Source organism: Sparassis crispa, assembly GCF_003851025.1.
Source record: "Sparassis crispa DNA, contig_000002F, whole genome shotgun sequence".
Lineage (NCBI taxonomy): Eukaryota > Fungi > Basidiomycota > Agaricomycetes > Polyporales > Sparassidaceae > Sparassis > Sparassis crispa.
In genome coordinates, this window is record NW_020939749.1 from 365,611 (window position 1) to 387,349 (window position 21,739).

The 21,739-nt window shown below is 50.9% G+C and overlaps 3 protein-coding genes across 3 annotated transcripts; all 3 read right to left on the reverse strand.

The window, feature by feature from the left end:
* Positions 1-3,038: 3,038 nt before the first annotated feature.
* On the reverse strand, positions 3,039-4,809 carry SCP_0300940 (hypothetical protein; the record flags this gene model as incomplete). The annotated part of the gene is made up of 6 exons (XM_027755491.1): positions 3,039-3,619; positions 3,669-3,794; positions 3,847-3,950; positions 4,007-4,147; positions 4,202-4,545; positions 4,603-4,809. 6 exons carry the CDS (start codon positions 4,807-4,809, stop codon positions 3,039-3,041), a joined length of 1,503 nt encoding a protein of 500 aa, XP_027611292.1.
* Positions 4,810-5,116: 307 nt separating this feature from the next.
* SCP_0300950 (hypothetical protein) lies at positions 5,117-10,915 on the reverse strand (the record flags this gene model as incomplete). Its single annotated transcript, XM_027755492.1, has 7 exons — positions 5,117-5,767; positions 5,820-5,836; positions 9,295-10,362; positions 10,518-10,554; positions 10,613-10,733; positions 10,790-10,831; positions 10,887-10,915. 7 exons carry the CDS (start codon positions 10,913-10,915, stop codon positions 5,117-5,119), a joined length of 1,965 nt encoding a protein of 654 aa, XP_027611293.1.
* A 3,834-nt stretch (positions 10,916-14,749) lies between these two features.
* On the reverse strand, positions 14,750-21,482 carry SCP_0300960 (hypothetical protein; the record flags this gene model as incomplete). Its single annotated transcript, XM_027755493.1, has 17 exons — positions 14,750-14,899; positions 14,952-15,236; positions 15,285-15,440; positions 16,302-16,731; positions 16,779-16,890; positions 16,940-17,131; positions 17,184-17,575; positions 17,628-17,773; positions 17,827-18,103; positions 18,162-18,856; positions 18,938-19,045; positions 19,094-19,349; positions 20,134-20,585; positions 20,636-20,812; positions 20,860-21,014; positions 21,126-21,331; positions 21,385-21,482. 17 exons carry the CDS (start codon positions 21,480-21,482, stop codon positions 14,750-14,752), a joined length of 4,287 nt encoding a protein of 1,428 aa, XP_027611294.1.
* Between the last annotated feature and the right edge of the window lie 257 nt (positions 21,483-21,739).

Consider the following 21,739-nt stretch of genomic DNA (forward strand, 5'->3'; position numbering starts at 1 on the left):
AATCGGCTTGTGGCAAGTGCACATAAAGTGTGTAAAATTCCGGCGAAGAAAAAATATGAACCATTTTTCTAAAGTATCTGCAATGGAAGTCTAATACGGCAAAGAGGAATATAAATTGAAGACTTTCCTAGAGATGATATCATTCGACCTTTGAAATTGTTTGCTGAGATGTCGAATTGTCAAGCCTGTTACCACAGCATAGAGAAAGATCATAAGCTGTTCCTCAAGAGACACATTATGAGAGCATCTATGTCCCAGTTCTTTGAGTGTAGAGATCAGTTGGTGAAATACATCACGAGTGACACCCAATTCGCAATGAATACGCTCTGGATGGCCATTCAGAAGCTCCTGCACCCAGCCTTTACTGCTGAGGATTGACGTGTGGTAGGCTTCAGGTTCTTCCAGAGCCACTAACAGACGTATGGACTCAAAGAACGCGGCCAGCATTGCAGTAATAGTGATATATGTGGTTTTTACAGCCACAAGCACATATTCTCTGGTGCATTGCTGTCGTGCAGTGTCATCAGTGGTGAGATCCATTGATGATTGCAATAGATTAGCAGCACACAGTTTTCTAGGTGTTCTGCTGGAAATGGCAATTCTTTCCTGGCCTCATAAGTGAGTGCCAGCCTGATAGGCTGGCAGGCTGCGACATCTTTGGCTTAAAATTGACGCCTTGTGGTCCATGCCAGAGGGTGATGCCAAATGCACAGGTGCCTATGAAGTGAGGGTGTACCTGCCGACATGCCATGTACAGTACTGGAAGATTACATTTCCTCGGCATGGGGCTAGTTTTCAATGCAGCAATATCAGCTGAGACTTATAAGAGCGACATAGACTACAACATAGTGTACGGAGTAGTATGCCGACAACTTCACAGTAGGCCAAGGCTAGATCGTCAGATAAGGTGTACAGGCCGACAAGAAAGGATTTGGTGGGTGGGCCAAGGATTGGTATTTTCTCGAGTTTACAGTTGGTCAACACCAGCATTATGGGATAGAGGGACTAAGGTGATGACCCTCAAATTCAGGATATGCAATGACATGCTGACACTGTAGGTAGCTCTCAGATCGACCAACTTCTACAGCGACATCATACGTTGTTTTTGCTTCAGTCTGGGCTCGAATTTCGATGTTGTCACCCTCAGTAAATCTGAGCACTTTAAAATTTCTTCTCATCCCACCCCTCATTGTAGACAACATTTTTGACCTAGTCTGGTTTGCATTCAGGCTGATTCCTTCTCGACAGAGGTCAAACATCAGGCAGACAACTTTGGCCCCCAGGCAGACACTTGCCTAAGCACCTGCAATGCACCAATAAATAACAGCACCTTCACACAGCATGGTGAATTAATTCACCATGCCGCACATGGCCGATTGCTTTCATTGCCACTTGACAATGCGATTGGGCACTAGAAGTCCAATCACATTTCCACCTGCAGTAAAACCGACACGGGAGAGCCAACATCTCCCAGTTGTTGTGTAAATCACAGAAACTGCTCACCAACAAGTCATAAATTCCATCCACAACACCTGTGCTGCAGCCTGGAGCCAAGCCCTACAGTCTCAAGCTCAATGTTACAACTGTCACACAACCGCTATGCCGCTTTGGTGAAAGGACGAAAGGCAAGACTCTTTGCAATGTGTGAGTACCCAACCACAGTAATTTTATTATATGGCACTTATGCATGCGCTCCTTACTTCCATTTGATCAGCTGCAGTTTGTAGTAAGTTCTTGTACCTTCCATCAGGCTATTTCAATTACATCAACATGTCTAGCTATAAATTGCATGGTTCTGCACGTCTAATCTCCATGAAGTCGGACATCATTTGTAAGCGAGCTCGATGCCAGATGCGCTGGTCCTGGTGTGTCTGAGACTCCCTCTGCAAGCCCAGGAGCCAGCCGTCGAATCTCGCCTACAGTGGAGCCCACCCATACATTGGCTTCGGACTCCACAACTTGGATGCTGTTCAATGGTGATGAGATGGAGTACCAAACTTCCATGCAGTCCGAGTTGATGGGCACCTGGACACGGCTGCTCCTCGTGCAGCAGTTTTCCAGGCCCCTACCACCCCGACTACCTCTCAGATATATCCTGTTCCCGCTGACGTGCTTCCCTTCACTTCAGGTGACACATCTGATGTAGGCAACTCAGACATGGAGTTAAGAATGAGCAAGAGGTGCCGCATGAGCAATGACTCGGCATTGGAACCCCCTTCTTCTGCGGTATCCTTCGGCTCATACACTGATTTGTACATGTCTGCATCCTCGTCTACTTCGTGCTCTTCGGTTGACTTCGAGTACAATCCATTCACTTCGTATGGTCTACTTCTTGGCTCGGGCAACCAGGCGTGGCATCCGCCCATGCTTCCCCCCAACCAATCTCCAAGTTTCATACATCCACCTATACTACCCTCTGACAAATCAGTTCCTTCACCCACCCATGCTCCACCAAGACAACACAGACACGATACGAGCCCAGTTGACAACCTAGGGCACGGCAAATAACTCAGCTATGCCCGGTCTAGTCAGATATTTCAGGCGAGCCATGCCTATGGGCCCAGTCAAAGACCACTGCAGATTGCTATGTCTGTGGGCCCAGTTGAAGAATGGGGACATTCCAGAATCTCATGGGCCCAGTCAAAGAACTCAGCGATGGTGTGCAATGGGCCTATGGGAAAAACTCTAGTGCTAGGGATGACCAACTATGATGTATTGTATAACAATACCTCCATTGTATTATGAAGATGTGTATTACTCCAGTAGCTAGATCCAATGATCACAGTTGTTTGAACAGTAGACCTGCCTGTCCATCCAGCCAGGTGCTTTGACCCATCGGTAGTAATGTACTTTATCCCGCATGAAATAGGCGTAACAAAGCCACTCACCCCGGCATGCTGACACACCATGTGAAGCAATGCGGCACATAAGCCAACCACATGCCCTGGTCTGTAGTTCACAATGAGGTTGGCATCATGCAACTCCATGTGAGCATCGTGATATGGACCGATACTGGCCAATAAATTGTACCAAGTGGGTCATGTTTGAGTATCGCGATGAAGAGGACACTCCCTGTTGGAGATTAGCTGTACTGCCGTGAATACCAATGCCCATTTTGCAACAAATTGCGCTCTGTTCTGATCCTCTGCCAAATGCTGCAGAGCAATTTTCCCAGCTTCGAAGAGATCTGGATGTATCACCGTGATGATGCCACTCAGGAGGGCAGCAGATTCCCGTATCTGAGTCGTCCATGCATCGGCGGCATCACCATCATGAGCGATGGCATCACCGTCCAGAGCGACAGCGTCACCATCAGCAATGACGGCATCACTGTCAGGAGCGATGGTCATCTCGTCGACACTTGGCCCTTCGAGGATGTCACCGTTATCGAGTATCGTGCATCTTCGAATAGCGGCCAGGTCGACCACAAAGTGGAATGACCCATCAGTGTCTTGCATGTCATACATTCGGAGGTATAGTGCCATGACCTGCGCAGGCTTCATCTTCACCAGGTCACCTACAGATCCTCCCCAATCTGCGGCAACCAATTCACATGCGATATCGCCGAGTGCGTCCCATGGGAGTTCAGGGAGATCCTCAACATCGGTGTGTGTGTAGACTGACGAAAGTAATTAGTATGAGAATGAATTTATAAACAAAATACGTACACCATAACTCTTCCATGTATTCCTTCAAGGTCTTCCCTAGGTGCATTGGAGTCCAGTCTTCCTCCATCTGCAGGAGGACGGGCTTGCCAACATCATCGTGTGCCCTGGGAGGATCACAGTTTACCACTGTTGATCGTATTGTAAGTATGAGAGTCCTGCGCAAAGCAATGAAACTTACCGAACACTTGGGCCATGAAGTGTTCCCGGTGCACGTCTTCAGCTTTATTTCCGCCTTCAAAGGTGGAGAATGATTCGGTTTCCCCGGCGGGCATGATATCGACACTGCAAACATACTGTAAGTGAATTTCTGTGGACAGATATGGAGAACGAGAACTCACTGAGTGGAACAGGAAACTCCCTCTCGCAGCTTGTACACCATGCGCAAATGGAAGCCAACATCCTCTCCTGCTTGCCAACCCTTGCTTCTGATCAACCCCTGGAGGGCCGATGCAACCTTGACAAAAAGTCCTTCTTGCTTGCTAACATCACTGGTGAGCCTCAAGTCATTACGCAGAGCTACAACTCAGACTCACTCGGCAATGAGGTCATCAACGCTCAAATTCTCCCACTCCTTGTGCAGCTCCTCCGCCTTCTCCTCCCAGGTGTGCTTCTCCTCATCTGATAGTGCCTTGAAGCACTTGGACTTGACCGAGGAGATGACGGCTGCGCAGTTTGATTCGTTCACCTTCCCCTCTGCAACCTGAGATGCGAGCGCCGCCTCCCAAATTTTGCGACCTTCGTCATCCTTGGCCCATAATGCACTGCTCCCACTGCTACGCTTGTGCATGATGAACATGTTCTTGCCCCTGGCATGGAACTCACGTCGGACTCCTTTACTGGTGCGTGCGCAGGTGTTCTTGAAGAACACCTGCACTTTCTGTATGTACATAGAATGGATGAGAATCATACCCTGAGAATGAATGCAAAGGCTCACCTCATGTGCCACGGGGAGAGCTGCCCTGGTGAAGTGAGGGGACATGTTCTGCAATGCTGCAACTGCAGCCTTCAAGATTGCTGCTCGCTCTTCACTACCCGGCTTGTGACTCAAGTATTCGGCATGTTTCTCGTCCAGCACAGCGAGTTTCATGAGGCGCCAGCCTATGCACTTCTGCAAGATGACTTCAATGAAGGGATCTGCCATAGTGAAAGCTACTGCGGGTGCACGTAATGTAGGGAGACTCACCAAATTTTTACCCTTATCATCCATCTCCTGAGATGCATAAGCCAATCGGTATTGTATGTTTAGCCTCACGTAGTCTGGCAGAAAAAATATTTTGTGACGCTGTCACTCCGACGGTAAAAGTACAATCTTCAGATCATATACAGATATGTGAGATCTCACCAGGATCAGATTTAGCGTTGCGGAAGCATCCCGATCTGAACGACAAAAGACAGTGTCAGCGGGTAATATTTGTTGACTGTGGCAGAGCGCACTATTCCGAACCAGTCTACATAATGTAGTAATATTCCTTGCCATCCACAATCTCGATGATCTCACCCAGGACGTTGTCGTTAGGTATGATCTCTGCTTCCACCTCATCATCTGTAAGCTTAATGTCACACTCTATCACCTCACGCGCCTTCCCCTTATCCATCAGTCTGAATTTTCTACCCTCCGTCCCCACATCGGGTGACAGTGAATGCTTGGCCACGTATCTACTCGAGCTTGAACTGCTAGCAGCATCGCAAACCCAGCTGGATAAGGACGTCAAAGGCATCAAAAGCGTGCTCTGAGATCCACCAGAAGATGAGGATGGGGTGGTGAGAATGTTCTTCGCAAACGTGTTGATAGCGGCCATGAGCGCAGGCAGATGAGCAGTTGCTGAAACCTGTATGTTAGCAATCTGAGCAGCACTCAGATTCCAAGTGCTGCCCTTTTCGCGGTAAACAGGAGTGTCACCCGGAAGCAAATACTGCTTATCCATGTGCTTTGGATAGTTGACAAACTTCTTCAAATGAGGGCAGTACCGCTGGTATGGCAATAAGCCTTGAGAGTCGTCAATAAGCACTGTCTTGATAAAGAACTGCTTGAACTTGAATTTAAGATAGTCCTCACGCCGTATTCCCCATGTGAGAATAACGAAAGGGATATCTGAACCCTGCACACCACATTAGCAAGCTCATCGGTGGTCACACGTGAATGTTACTTACCTTGCACACCACGAGCACTGACACAGTGGCAGAATTCAAGGGAGGGCAACTGCAGCGGCGGAAAACCGGTGAGGTGCTAGGAGAACTCGAGAGTGGGCTGCTCAGGGGCAGGCTGCTCGGAGGCAAGCTGGTGTCGATTATAGGACTGGTCAGCAGTGGCGTGGCCTCAGATTGAGGTTCATCAGAGTGCAAATAGCCCATGCTGCATAGTACAGGGGGCGAACAGAGAGCAGCAACGTCCTCATGGCACTGGGCCATATTACCAGGACCCCTGACTATAGGTGGAGAGGCCTGATGACTTATCCGGACGAAATTTGGGATTTTTGAGGCCTTAGGCCTGATCTCATCCGGACGTCGGAGGGCCCTGAAGGCCTCCGGAGGTGATCTCATGTCCGGCAGTTCCTGTCAGTTTCGGCGAAGGCCTGATCCTCAGCCGGCCATCCATGCCCCGGAAGCCGACAAGCGCCGACCTCGAGCCGGCGGCGGAGCCGCCGCCTCTCAGAAGCGCCCATACCTGCCTTATATAGGCGGTCGGCTGCCGAAAAGCCTGATGCGGTACCCGGACAGGAGCCCAAAAATTGGACGAAGGTCTGATCTCATCCGGAAGTATGGGCCAAAAAATCACAAAATTTCTCCGGATGTTTGGGGCTGATTTTCGGAATTTTGGATCAGGCCTCTCCACCTATTGTCAGGGGTCCTATATTACCCCGCATCATTTTCACTTGAAGCCTTTTGAGATGGCACCCACATGTTGGAGTAGTGCGACACTGAGTGAGATCAGAAAGAATGTAGGTGCATGAGTACAAAGTGGACTTACAATCTCGAAGAGCACCCCAAGGTTCTCAGCATTGGTCACACCGTAGCTGGCCACAATGAGGTGATGCTGCTCCGGTTGCACCAAGCACGTTATCAACGAAGACAGCAAGACATCATGTCAAGGGAGAAGGCCGTCAACAATGGCCTTGATGCGGGGGTCGGTGCGAGCCATGTTCAAGTGTGAACGCTGCAGTTTAATGTGTTCGCATCACAGCTTTTATATCAGAAACAGTGCAAATAAATGCACACAAAATCCAGGCATATATGACATGTCATACTGTTCGAGATCCATCGGGAAATTACCAGTGTGAATCAGCCTGCAAACAGAAGTTGTCAGTTATTGAATTAACTATACATGGTGACCACTTAGCTGAATTTGAGTGTAGCTGCTCTGAACTGATGTTGGCGATCTTCGAGACAAGGCAGCACTGTCACCCACATAGATAGTGCATTCCAATCAAGTCGGGCATGTCATTGCTGTACAACAATACATAAATTGCAGAATGAACGGCCAAGCACTACGCGAATCGGATGGGCGCAACGGGGAGACGGTGAAACTGATGCACGAACGTCTGCACATACAAGCAGATGATGCTATCCTGCAAGCGATTGTACTCATCTGCCTCGCAGATGAGCAGAGTGTCCACATCTATTTGCAAGTCTTCCGGGACATCTGGCCACCATTGCATGACTGCGAGGAATGCACTCAGGCAGAGACGGCTTTGCTCCCATCCCAGCGCAGGTGCACGAACCCAATGGAAAGCAACATTATCTTTACTCCAGCACAGTGCGACTGTCAGACATGACCTGGTGGTGCATCTATCCCACACCTTGGCCACTTGTGCCTTGCGTTCCCACCAATGTAAAGAGCCCCATTTGCTCATGTCCAAGAGACGAGCATCCAACACATGCAACTCGCAGCACCAGTTGGTCTCATGCAGCTCCCACAAGATCTGCTCACAGACGTTGAAGGGATGCAGAGCGCGCTGAGGTGGGAATCACATCTGCGAAGTGGTCTCACATTTTGGAGATACTACAGGGTGCTACACAACCGACCCCTAGTCCGACAACAGTTGAAAGCTGGTTATCGGAGGAGGGCATGCTACGAGCCCAAACGCTACTTCCAATTCCTCGACTACGATCTGCAACCGCCTCAAGGTACCATTTGCCAGCTCACATCTACCAGTGATTCCACGCATGACATCGTACAGTTCGCGGGCCGCATTGCGCAATGTCTCAACCCAAAGGCGTAAGGTTCCTGATGGCGATAAAAAGCTGAGGAACATGATTTCAGGAAAATAGGGACAGGACGACTGTGCACTAATGTCAGGGAGACCATCCGGCAGGTGGCCTAAACCAAAGTCCTCGCAGACAGCGGGGTCATCATACAGAACGCGGGCAGTCAAACCACGAGGAATGACCACAGGAAGGTGATCTGCAATTCGGGGTATCATCTAATGACCACCTTCTACAGTGCGAGCTGTTGCCAGGTGTATTTCCACTTGGGCCAGAACAGAGATATCATGCAGAAGGGGTAGGATAATCCCCACGCTGGCCGCTTCAGACTGGGCTTGGACCATAAAGACCTGAGGGACATGTGAGGGTCAGATGGCGAAGGATCATATGCCCGTGGGGGCCTCACCAGCAGGACGTGCATCCGGACAGCCCATGCTTTCCACAGGATTGGATCGAAGGGCTCGGTAAAGATCTCAATGCGAAGAAGAGCTTCTGCAAGGGTGTATTTGCGAAGGATGACGCTGGCGTCCATAGATGGGAGATTGAGTTTAGGATGGGAGATGCCTCCGAGATGGGCGGGTCCTTATTAGGCACTCTGGTGGGTTCGGTGATGGAGGATCCCTCGGAATGAGTAGGAGCGTGAGGGGACGGGATTGCGATTCGGGCCACCCACCTCATACCTCTGGAATAGACTCTTCTCCTTCATTGCATCGCAGACCTCACGTGGACTTGATTCCACTCGTACTCCTCCTTTCCGGCTTGCGACGGAACTACAATCTCATCAACGTCGACCACATTATCCAGCAAGATCGGGTCCTCGCCCTAGGAGGGTTCCATTGTCTCATCGTACGAGCTTATCCGGCCAGTGGCAGCAAAGAGCCGACGAATATTTTGTTGCCGCTCATATTTATCCTTGGCTTTCTTCGCCACACTCGATTTGCTGGTGACAAGACTTGCAGTGTTCGCGTCTGATAGCCCATCACCACTTAATGTTGATGCACCCTCACACACCGCTGCCTCACCCTCGCCCGACGTCAAGGTGGCTGACATAGTGCTCTGACCTTCCGCAGTCTCGTCCAGACTGTAGTCTCCCCACAACACATCCCTCCATTCCGCTATCTTCAGTGGAAGCCCACTGATTGTCAGATCTAAAATTCGATGACGACAAGCGGATTCGCACAAAATTGTGCAGGTACCGGGCAAGCTTGTCACTGGTGCAGTCAAGCACAAAAGGCGACAGGAAAAAGTATGTTGCCACCCGTGGCAGTGCCATCAAAGAGACACACCTGAGAGGGCAGTGTTCCATGCATCACTGAGTAACATGCTGGGCTTGTGCAACAAAGACGGATGGGCAGGCTGCGATGCCCCCATGCTAGAACTTTCAGTGTTGCAATTTTTTTTCCTCGCATGCCGTGGTGCATACGCTTGGACTTTTTGGTGGACTCCGCACTGCCCAAGGGCTGCAAATCGGCTCGGCCGTCACTCTGCTGCATGGTTGGGAGTTGCGCAGATGGGAGTTTGTCATCCTTCTGCTTCTTCTGTGGGGGTTGTTCAGCAGTTGAGACTTCGGATGCGCCTTCGAGCAGAGGCAGGCCGGCAGTGCAGACAGCAGCCATAGCCTCATGCAACATCCTAGCAGGCCATTCACCCGCACGGTGCAAGATTCCCACAAGGTCCATCTCATGCCTGAGCAGGTGCGGCCATGACATTTCCAGGCTTAGCTCATAGCTCACCAACACAGGACTAGCCCATTTCTCGATCTTTGTTTTCTCTGTCTTAGTCTGGATGAACCAAAATGGTATGCCGACGCAGAACAACGAATGCACGACATTGGCGTCATTCGTGAAAGCACCTCGTACAGGCAAAATATCCCAATCGGGTTTCCTGTGGAGGGTTGGCATCTCCAGCCGACCGACGACAACATTGTAATAGTTGACAAACCCCCACAGCTTGAGTGTGAGGTGTTGCATGTGTGCCCCAAGTGCGATCACATGGGTGCAAGTCATCGGGAGGAGGTGAAGACGGTCCAGACACTGACCCAGCATCAGTATGAGTTGCTGGCCAGGTTTCATCTTCTCTGAAGTTGCTCTGCCAAGCTGGCGAGTAAAATTGTCCATCACTCGCAGTGCTGCCTCAGCCAGCGCATTGAACTTCTCCTCTGTCAGAAAGCCCAGATCGGGTACACTGCAGGTCGAATCCACCTCCCACTCCCATAACCTGATCTTGTCCCACAGAACCATCGCATCTGCCTCCAACACAGCAGCCATACCCGGTATACACATGTGATGTATGACCTTTTGGTCAAACATCTGCGGCCACCTCAAATACTCCTGGGGACCCCAACGTCCATCATGCTGCGTCGCCATCTGCCCATTGAGTACTGCTGGGAATTTGGGTATGTAGCTCGCATTCGGCGTGATTATGACACCGTCATCACGCAATGGAAACTCCGTGGCCAAAAGACCATCGAAAGGTGAAACTTCATCTGCCCCTGTTTCACTCGATCAGAGAGAGCTTAAACATTGTAAAGGTATTTGCCTACCCATTAAAAGTGTCAATCCACCAGTGATCACCTGGTGAGATGACAATGCACTTGGCAATGCCATAGCCCGAGAGGTTAGATCGTTGTAGCCTTAGGAGGCTGACGGCCGGGCATCTCTTCCATCGTGTACTGTTCGATGAGCTTAGGAAAGAGTTTCAGATCACTTAGCACTAGGCAGAAAGACTGAGTGAAAACATACCGGAATTGTTCTGATTGGACTGCCCCAGCACTGATCCCGAGCCACATCCCCATCCTCGTCCATGTCCTCGTCCTCGTCCTTATCCTCGGCCTTGGCCTTGGCCTCATCTCGTAGACATCGTCTGATTTGGTAAGAATAATCAGCCTCACACAAGGCTTAGATGTACAATTTGCGTACCTTCGCAGAAGAAAAAGGCGCCGCAATCTAGCGCCAATGAGCCTGCAGACGAAATGAGAGTACACAAATGTAACTATGAAATGTATGGACGCTACACAATGAAGGGAAAATGAATGAGTAATGCATGCTAAGGCTACACCACCTGTGAATAAGGGACTTACCACTGAGATTACCTACTTCCAATCTCCAACAGAGAAGCCAAAGACTTACAAAAATCTACAGGCCTCTGATCTTGATACAGGGGGTGCACAGCATGCTCGAACATGCACCGGTCTTGAGTTCTTGGGAATCCCAGCCAGGCAAAGAGAGAAGTCTCTCTTCACATGTAGCTGTCGTCCTCAGTGGCGTTCAAGAGGCGTATGCCTCTCGTTCGCACTCTGGCTTTGAGGGAAAGAAGATCTTCAAGAAATTAGAATGTGAGATGAAACTCACAGAAGGGAGGAGGGTAGGGATGATGAATGATAATTGATGAAGGTAGGATGATCCTGTTTGATCCCTCTGAGTTTGGAGTCCGCCGGTCCGAGGCCTTTCGGGCTCTGAATGTGAATGGAAGAGGACTGCCCACTCACCATCCAATTTGAATCTCCACCCAGATTCAATTGTCAGTGCTGGTGACTTCCTCGTTCTAAGTCCAACAGCCTCAAGTCCCAGCTGCCTCAGACTCAAGTTCAAGCTCTTTCCTCAAGCCTCTCTTCCTCCCTCCACCTCTTCAAGCACTCTGGTGCTCCGATGGCCATATGGCCATCGTGAGACCTCGGTTGGTGTCTGCTCCTGCTGGTATCACCAGCGGTTGAGTGGACACAGCAAATTTGAGGGCTTGCATGCCGACAATGGAGCTATAGCCATGGTATGTATATTTTTGTAGTGTATCCTCTTCCGCTCGCTCTTTACATTTAGGTCACTGCTATTCTTCATGGCCTTCCGTTGCTTTGGCCCTCAAGATGTCCTTCATTTCCTGGTAAGTCTTTTGCTATTTATCATCAATCTCCCTCACTTACTCCGGCACTGAGGTGGCTTGCTCGCAGGCTCACGGGCTCTAGGTATATTCTTCCATGCGTGTGAGGTCCCTATGTGATGATGTAGCAGTTGCAGCAGATCACGCATCCATTTTTCGTTAGCTTCTCGATCAGTAGAGTTCGCGCCCATGTGGAGGTGATCTGTCAAGATCAGGACGGTGTGGGTTAGTGTATGTAAGGTATCATAGAAGTACAACAGCGTTTTGTGGGCCAGGGTACCACTGTCCTCAGTGCATGCATTGTAAGTTCCTCTTGCTCTGCAAAATTCTCATCCTCTTATCACATCAGCAGCCCACTACCTCCATGACTGGATGAGCGGGCACGGCAAAGGGAATTACATTCCACGCATCTCGTCGTAAAGTGGCCATCATGTCGAAGAAGATGGAGATGGATGGTAAGGGCCAACATATTTTCTCGCTGATACCCAAGTTCAATACACCCCTGAGTCCCCTGCCAAAAAGAGGAAGGTTTCGCGTGACAGCGAAGAGGGCATAGCAGATGCAGGGCCATCAGAGGTACAAACTGCTGAGCCCGACATCGCGATGCATGAAGGATCTCCAAAACAGCCTGCAGCTACAACGGGACAGGTCAAGGTAAGCCGCATCTTCCATATTCCCACTCCGAGTTCTTAGTCTTTGCAGAATGGGGTTTCCAGGGTACTAGCGGAGTGGACACCATGCCTCCGTGACCGTCTCGCTGACCTTCTGTCCACGGAAGCTCATCCGAACATTCCCGGTCTGTGTGCCTGCAGTGGCCCTTTGGTTGCATGATGCTGTGACATTTCCATTGGATCGATCTATGGAATGGCGAGTTCTTCGAGAAAGTTGACATGGGGATGTTTGGATATATTCTTTACCTTGGGCATCACGGGCAGCCCTGTCCGGACTTGGTCGACCATCTGAAACCATCGAAATTTGTAGTCATGCACACTAATGGGATTCACGAGCTTGCCATGCATTGGTGTCATTGCGCTGGAGTGCCAGAGTGCATCTCGCAAATGTTGCATGTCAGATTATTCCCCACAACTTTAGATCACCCAGAAAGTGCATTCACCATGGCGCTGCTGAAGGAGTGGCACATGCATGCCCTAATGTCGAAGAAGGGGGCGTACAACTACATGTATGCCATCAGATGCCTCACCAACAATTCTGCGCTGCACACTGTCAAGGTACGCATGTGTATTGATGAACGTCGATAGTCGCTGACTGAACGTTGCAGAATTGATACAGAGAATTTAACATTGTTAGTTGAATTTGGCGATATATCACCTTCCGAATCACGACCCTCAATCTCTCACCGTGCCATGCTTTACACGTCCATGGCCAGGCATGAATATGCCTCAAGATTGGAGGCAGACCCCAGCAGCGCTTGCGTGAGTCTAAATTTATTATTTATTGTGGGTCAAGTTCTCAAGTTCGCGCTAGATATATTCATGCCTGTGAGCTCAGTGGTGATGACAATCATGGCTTACAGAAGAAATAAAAACACGATGACCCGAATGACGCAGCCCATTCAGTCATGTTTGTGAACTGGACTCTCATTTACCCTGACATTGTCATGAACTGGACAGCCAGTGGACATCGGCCCATCGGTCTGTGTAAGGAGCTGTTAGCAATCAGCTCATGGCAATGAAGGGAATGCTGGAGCGATGGGCCCACCGCCATAGGAGTATTTCTGAGTGATTGGCCCACCGCCATGATGCTACTATTATACAGGCATGGGCCCACCGCCACGGTGATAGTTCTGAGCGATGGGCTCACCACCATAGGTGTATTTTTGAGCGATTGGCCCACTGCCATGGGGCTATTATACAGCCATCAGCCCACCGCCATAGGTAGATTTCTGAGCGATTGGCCCATCGCCACGGTGCTATTATACAGCCATCGGCCCACTGCCACCATGATAGTACTGAGCGATGGGCCGACCACCATAGGTAATGTTCTGAGCGATCAGCCCACTGCCACTGGGGCTATTATAGAGCCGTCGGCCCACCGTCATAGGTAGTGTTCTGAGCGATGGGCCCACCGCCATAGGTAGTATTCTGAGTGATCGGCCCACCGCCATAAGTATATTTCTGAGCGATCGGCCCACCGCCCCAGGGCTATTATACAGCCATTGGCCCATCGCCACCGTGGTAGTACAGAGCGATGGGCTGACTGCCATAGGTATATTTCTGAGCGATCAGCCCCCCGCCATTGGTATATTTCTGAGTGATCAGCCCCCCGCCATTGGTATATTTCTGAGTGATCAGCCCACCGCCATGATGCTATTATACAGCCATCGGCCCACCACCATAGATAGTGTTCTGAGCGGTGGGCTGACCGCCATAGGCAGTGTTCTGAGCGATCGGCCCACCACCATAGGTAGTGTTCTGAGCGATCGGCCCACCACCATGGTGCTATTATACAGCCATCAGCCCACCGCCATAGGTAGTGTTCTGAGCGATCAGCCCACTGCCACGGGCCTATTATACAGCCATCGGCCCACTGCCATAGGTATATTTCTGAGCCCATAGGCATAGGTCACCTGAAATATCTGTCTAGCTCAGGCATAGCTGAGTTATTTGCCTTGCCCTAGGTTGTCAACTAGGCTCGTATCGTGTCCATGTCATCTTGGTGGAGCATGGGTGGGTGAAGGAACATACTTGATGATTCGTCAGGGAGTAGCATAGGTGGATGTATGAAACGTGGAGATTGGTCGGGGGGAAGCATGGGCGGATGCCACGCCTGGTTGCCCGAGCCAAGAAGTAGACCATACGAAGTGAACAGATTGTACCTGAAGTCAACTGAAGAGCACAAAGTAGACGAGGATGTGGATATGTACGAATCAGCGTACGAGCTGAAGGACACCACAGAAGAAGGGGGCTCTGACACCGAGTCATTGCTCATGCAGCACCTCTTGCTCAGACCTATCGGCCCACTGCCATAGGTGTAGTTCTCAGTGATCAGTCCACCGCCATGGGCATATTTTTCAGTGATTGGTCCACTGCCTTCTGATCTGTCCTCTCATGCAACCAACTAGTGAGGTTCACGATGCGAACATGCAGCTGTTCAAGCTGCACCAGTGTAGACTCAGAGACGGTGTACACCTTCTCCTAAGTTCTCGAGGTTCAGCAAGACTGTAAGGTGCTGGAACGTACCACTCACCCAGGGATCACCAAGTTTGTACCACCAGGCCTCCATAGGGCTCCCCACTGGCCCAACCTGATGATCCCATTTCCACCAGTAGTCGGGTGAGTCCTCAAGGAGGTTCTTAGGACGAGGAACGAGGGTGGTGGGGTGTGGAATCGCCTTGATGTCAATGCTGATGGGGCGCAGAACTTCGCGATTAAAAGTGCAGATGCTGAGGATACTGGCGATAACTCCACCATGGTCAATATGGTCAGCATGACCCGCCAATGCGAGGTCGCCACAGATACCCCTGATGGTGAACTGCACAGGACTCAGCAGGGTCAGAGGATATCAGCAAGAAAGGTGTACCATCTCCCGGTGCAAGCCTTCCTCCCAACGGACCTTGGTGAAGTGATCTGGGTCAGGCTCCAGTGCCAGAACAGCTTCTTGGATCCTCCAAGTGTAGACTTCCAACTGCAACCTCCCTCTGGAGAACAGGCAGGGGCGCGCATCTGATGTTGAAGACTGGGCAGACATGACAGTGAGTGGATGAGCCAAGGTTGATATCTGATCGACCTTATCTGATGTCTGATGTCATGCGATTGGAGAGCACATGCCGAGAAGAAGCCCTCAGTCGAGGATGGAGGTCATTTCACCAAATGTGATATTGGTGAGTAGAAATTACATACATGATGATCACTACATCGATATAGCAAACATGAATATGTGTACACCCCAGTGAACCCTGACTCAAAGTCCATTTGCATGGCCCACCCTTTTGTCCTCAATGTCCAGGGCGAGAATTTGGCTGAAGGTGTCAGTGGCATGGTTGGTGAAGGTCCGCCACATACTTACTTGCCTGGTGGCATAGCAAACATGACCCCGCCAGGAAGGATCCATCATCTCGAGCCAGTGAGCCCATCGTTCTGCATTCCGCTTGAAGGTGGCTATGGTCCAGGCCATTTCCGAGTGGACCAAGACATGCTCGTCCCTCCATCTCTCATATCATGCTCTGGCACGTAGCCAATTGACTCTATAGACTGGAGGGTAAATTAGCAGGAGGCCTAGAGATCGATCAGATAATGACGAACACTCGTCCATCCATTCTGATGAATCTCGATCTCCAGCGACATCCACAGTCCAGAACCAAGCCAGGTTGACGTTCCTGAGCCTGGAGGTGCTAGCCTCGATGACAGCAGTCTTCACGTGCAGGTCCTTCTTATCCAAAGGGCGATAGAGAGCCAAGTCTTCATCGGTGGTGCCCAAGCGCATAATGGTGCATCAGTTGGTGGAATAGAGCCTGGCACAGGCCAAGACGGTCTGATCGGCAGCATGAAACTCCACCTGTGCACAGGTCATGGTTCCGACACTGTTGGCAGGATGAACCCTCTTGCAGTAGAGGTAAGACTTCAGTCCAAAAGCCATGGGAAGCTCGTGGAGGATGTCATTCATCAGGCCTTTGCGTAACTCCAACTCTTGGGCCGCCAGGGTCTGGAGCCCATTGGTGACGGCGGCCACAAATCTGATCTGCGAAGGTAAATTCAAGGAAGCTTGCTCGGGTGGAATCACATCCTCGCCATACTCAGCGTCCTCCGGGTGTATTTGAAAAGGATTCTCATCCAAGGAATCCCAGAGCGCACCATTGTCATGATCTTCCATGGCTGAAACGTCCTCCAATCTTCTCATGAACTTCTCAGAGTGACGTTGGAATGTGAGAATGCTGACTTCGAGGCGCTGACGGTGCTCAAGAGTCTTGAGGTCCTCTGCCACGCTCGGATTTTGACCCGCCTTGCGGATATCATTTGCAAGCTTAAGCCTAAAGGCCGTCAGAGCTGTATTTTTGTTAAGACGAGGCAAACTCACTGTGCTTCTTGAATTTTGAGGCCAGTCGACAACCATCCGGCAGTGCCCTTCTCCAAGCCCTTGGTGGACTCCTCACCCGCCAGTCTGAGTTGGGTGAGGTCTTTACCCGGGGCTTGCATTCACGTCAACTACATGCCATATGATGATGGAAGGATACTCACCCTTCCTGAGCTGGACATCAAAGGTGTCCATAATCTTCGGATCACTTTGGCGAGCCTCCATAGTGTCATTGTACTCCTTCTGCCATGCCTCAAGGACCTCCTCATCTGTGGATGCAGATAAAGCTTCAAAGGACTCCTTGCTTTGTGGGAAGCCCAGGACCACGCGTTTCCACTTTGTCATCAAGGTTGGCACTATAGGCAGCATAAGGCAGGTGGCAAATAGGGAAGGAGGAACCAGGCTCACTCATGCGAGTTGTCTTCTTCCAGTTGGAGTCATTCATGTGATTGTCAAGGACTTCTTGGCAGTGAGCTCGGGTCATGCCCCTGGTACTGCCTGAGACCTCATTTGTTGGTGCCCACAGGGTCTCGATGACCTCGCCATCGACCATACCAGCGCCAACTATAAAGTTGGGCGAGAACCGTTGGAAGCAGCAATCTTGGTGTCCATGCACATGAAACAAGCCGATGCCTTGGTCTATCTTAAGCTCGAAGGGCATCCTCAGATAGGCGCTGTGGCGGAAATGTTTGCGGACATGGACGCCATACTGGCACATGATGTCATACATGATGAGGACGAGGGTGATACCGGTGAGGGTCAGGAGCGTATTGCTGAGAGAGTAATCCATATTCATTTGTCTGCAGAGGGTGCGTCGGTGAGAATGGATCATGACAAGAGACATATGTGAACCTTTCTCCCTTCTGGAAATCGACGACAGTATGAGGGATGAAGAAACCATGTCTGGCGCAAGCAGTGGCCCCAATTCCTGTGGCATTGAGGTTGGCACGATCCACATTGGCCTGATTGACAGTGCGGTGCTCGTGACAAGTGGAGCGCTGGTGGGCTTAGGAGTCAAGGGCAAAAGAAGAATGTGCAGCCAGACACGCACCTGATGCGACTCCATGGCCACCGCCAGATGAGCCTTGTAATCCTCTTGGCCGACCATGAATGCCTGGCCGTCACTGAGGGTGACATCCTCCTTGGGGTGCTTCATCTTTATGTGCTCTGCACTGAAATTGCCATCCATGATGAAGCCGTGTTTGAACTTCCACTGCACTGGATCTGCTTGCCAATCGAAAGGCAGGTTGAGCCCAGGCTGGGGACAGGCAGGACAAAAGATGGCGAGGCCACCCTTCTCCACAGGATGGAGGGCATCGTGTGAGAAGCTGTGCCACTTGCGATATTTGAGTTGGCGCCATTGGCAGGACACTCACATCAGCTCACGATAACGGTCCTGGCAAGGAACTGGCATGAATGGTTGGGCCATGGGAATGCATGTGAACACTTATGGGAACGGTGTCAGGGAAGGCATTGCTCGTGACCCATTTGAGTTTGCTGTAGTAGTTCAATGCCGCCGTCTTGCACTCTTTGTTCTCCAGAAGGAAATCGTCGAGGACGACGAATGTGAAGGCGGTATGGGGATCCTTGACGGTACCAGGGTAAAGTCCCATTTGAAGAAGCTGCATGTCACGCTCCACCGCCATCTCACACTGGCACCAGTCAACACCGATATGGTGAATGCCAGAGATGTCGATAATGACCATGATCTGATTCCCATAACTATCACAGCGAGGTGGCCAGGAGAGCACCGGTGGCACATCTTCCTCCCAAGTGGGATCGGGAGCATCATCGGTTTGCCTTGCTTCACCATCAAGGGTGCCTGCCAGAGGTGCAAAGTCGAATGGGACCTCACCATCATCTGGGACCTCGCCATCATGTGCATTTAGGTCTTCATTGGAGGCATTCCAGAAATCGGACCCTGGGGCCACCACCAGCGCAGGGTTGTTATGTGCTGTGAAGGTGCCCAGAGGGCAGGGATCTCCACCATGCCCCAAATGGATGCAGATGCTGACCCGATACAGTGATGCCGGCTCAAAATACTGACCCTGCCAATGCTCTATCTGATGGAAAGGAGCACACTGATGGCCATTACGACAGCAGTCAGTACAGGTGAGCAGTCTGCCCATACAGTCTAGGCATCACCACCGTCCCTCGCCAACCTTGCATTCCGCACAGTTTCTGGGCTCAGGTGGGGCTTCCATCTCGACAATGGCATGAAGATAGTCATCACGGTGGGGTATCCAGTCCCTCATGAAGTCATTCTGGGTCTATCGGACATGGTCAGACTGTCAGATAGTCATGGCGGGAGTGCCCACCTTTGTCTTCTGAGCTGCCGGATCCAGCTGAATCGGTACACCTATGTTGCCCAGGATGTCACCATCATCCAAGTTAAACAAGGAGCCTGAAGCTGGAGCCTTCGATGGACTTTTGGAAGGTGATGGCGCATTTAAACCCGTGGGCATGGGCAAAGGTACGTCCACATAGTGTACTCCCCTAGTGGTCTGCTTAGCTACCTTGGTCACAAACTCGACCTCGTCATTCAGGTCTACAACGAGCCTACTTTTGTTGTGTCTGCTCATGGTTCAGGTCAGTGGGGAGTCGTATTCCAAGCCCATCAATGAGCATTGTGTCTCTATCACACAACACGTGCAAATCACACATGGCCATGCTGCCCACCAGACTACTCATCAAGGTGGTTATGAATGGCTGCAATGCCTGGGCCCTATCACCTCGTGGTCTCTTTAGGCACCATATCGGCATTATGCAGATAAGGATGCCATGTTGGCAAGAGGTCCGCTAATCGTATGTCACCCTCAGTGCTAACTTTGCCTTGACTCGGAGTAGCATAATGTTCAAAAGGGAAACATGCACTTGCACTGCGCGCTTGCCAACACTGCCGCCATCTGCCCCACTAGCACTCACAACTTCTCAACTGAATACATTTTGCCACCACCTTCACCAACTGCGAGGTCCGCCAACCATACGCTGCCATCAGTGATAACTACACCTTGAGCTGAACACTGTTGAGATGTGAAACGTGCACTCATACCGCGCGCTCGCCAACCTTCAGCTAGAATTCGGAAATTCGTGACTCCATACATTTTGCCATCACCTCCGCCAACTTTGTCCTGCCAATGAAGCTGCCATCAACAGTCTCCATCCCCTGCATAGTGTTCTCATCTCCATCAGTCTTTGGCATGATGTCCCTCTAATAAGCGAGCCAGTTAGGATCTGTTCTGAGTTAGGAATGCAGACTCGGTGATGAACTGTGCACATGCCAATGTGTGAGGCGTAATATAAAGCTTGCATCCAGTGGGGTGCCGGAATGCCCAGCCTGTTCTGGACACCCTCTCACATGAAGTATGCATAGACGAGCCTTTCGCCATCTGCTCGAGTGACACCATGATGAATCGCCTTCCCACAGAAGGCTACAATGGTTCCAGGACTATAATCGATGGCGACATGCATGGTGGGGAAGTTTAACCACGCGCAAGTGTAGTTGCCCAAAGTCGCCAACAGGTTGTAGAATGTGTATCTTGTCTTGCTATCTCGGTGGAAAGGAGTTTCCCAGTTGGCGATCACCTGGAGTGCATTGAATGGCGATGACCAGTTCAGCACCATCTCTCGCAATTCTGGGTCTTGCTGGATCAAACCCAAGCACTGGCATCCTGTGGCATATAGCGTTGGGTGAACGATGACCAGGATGGCGCCCAACAATGCGGAGGAGTCATAAATATCATGTAGCCAACTTCTTCCGCCCTCAAGCTTCAGGCTGGTGGAGGTCTCCAGCCTCCCAGACTCCATATGCTGCAAAGGCTGTTCAGACGCAAGGCAAATGGCGTGGCGAGGAGACCCACCTCTCTTACTTGTTGGAACCAACCTGGCGAGAGACACAAGGAGCCCACTGGGAATTGGGCACACTTCTCAGGAGGCAAGAAGTACAAGGGGTTGTGTCGCCAACTGGCAGTGGTGCTGGAAGGCTTACTGGCTGCTATTGCTGGGTGTAGGGCCCTGGTCGCTTGGAGCATCTTCATCTGACAAATTTGTCAGATCACAGTGCAAGGCTGGGCAAGCCACTCACCTGGCGGTCTGGTATCAACACTCTTGGAAGTATCCAAGCCAAGATGCGTCCATGCATGTCCACGAGGGTGGCAGGCTGGTCTATGCGTATTTCGCTCTCACCAAATGGAGGAGGCCACTTCCGTTCCAGTTCTGCCTTGAGGACTTCATTCTGCCCTGTGAGCTGAATCAAAAGGCTGTCACAATATCTATCAATGTCCCACTACAGCCTTACTATTACAATGGCATGATCAGTGTGATCAGACCTGCAGCAAGACTAATGACTACCAGGATTACGTATGGCCTTCACAAGAGCATCTGCAATGCCATTGCACTCCAATAGGAGGGCGGATGGCATGGACGGAGGCACTTCTATGGATGGCGCAGAATGGGCTGCATGAGTGGTCAGATAGAGCTTCTGGCGAAACATGAGCTCCAAGACTCCTGCAATCTGATCAGTCAGTGGCATGGGTGACAGATTGCTCATCTTGATACTGTCTGCCAATCAATGGGATGATTACAGCATGCATCGGTTGAAGGAACGCACAGGTGTATGGCGGGCTCAGGCAGTTGGCTTGCAGATGCAGGGGAGAATGTAGGAGGGGCCAGAATGGCAAAGAACAGTATGCATTCATCTGCCTGCATATTGCTTGCAAGCACGTCCCTTGCACATCTCACATGTTCATCATGCCGCTGAGCTGGACTTCATGCCACCATGCCAGATCACGGGCCGGGTGGTCCGCCATGTCTAGGCCCTTCGTCATTGCCATCTAATTGGCTGAGCCTAACTCCGAGGAAGCCTTTTATCCCACAGATTGGCATGCAGATGATTGCCAGATTGCCTCTGCCCAGCATTCGCGAGATAGAGTTGGTGTGGTGTGTTTTTCTATAGAAGCGGTGTT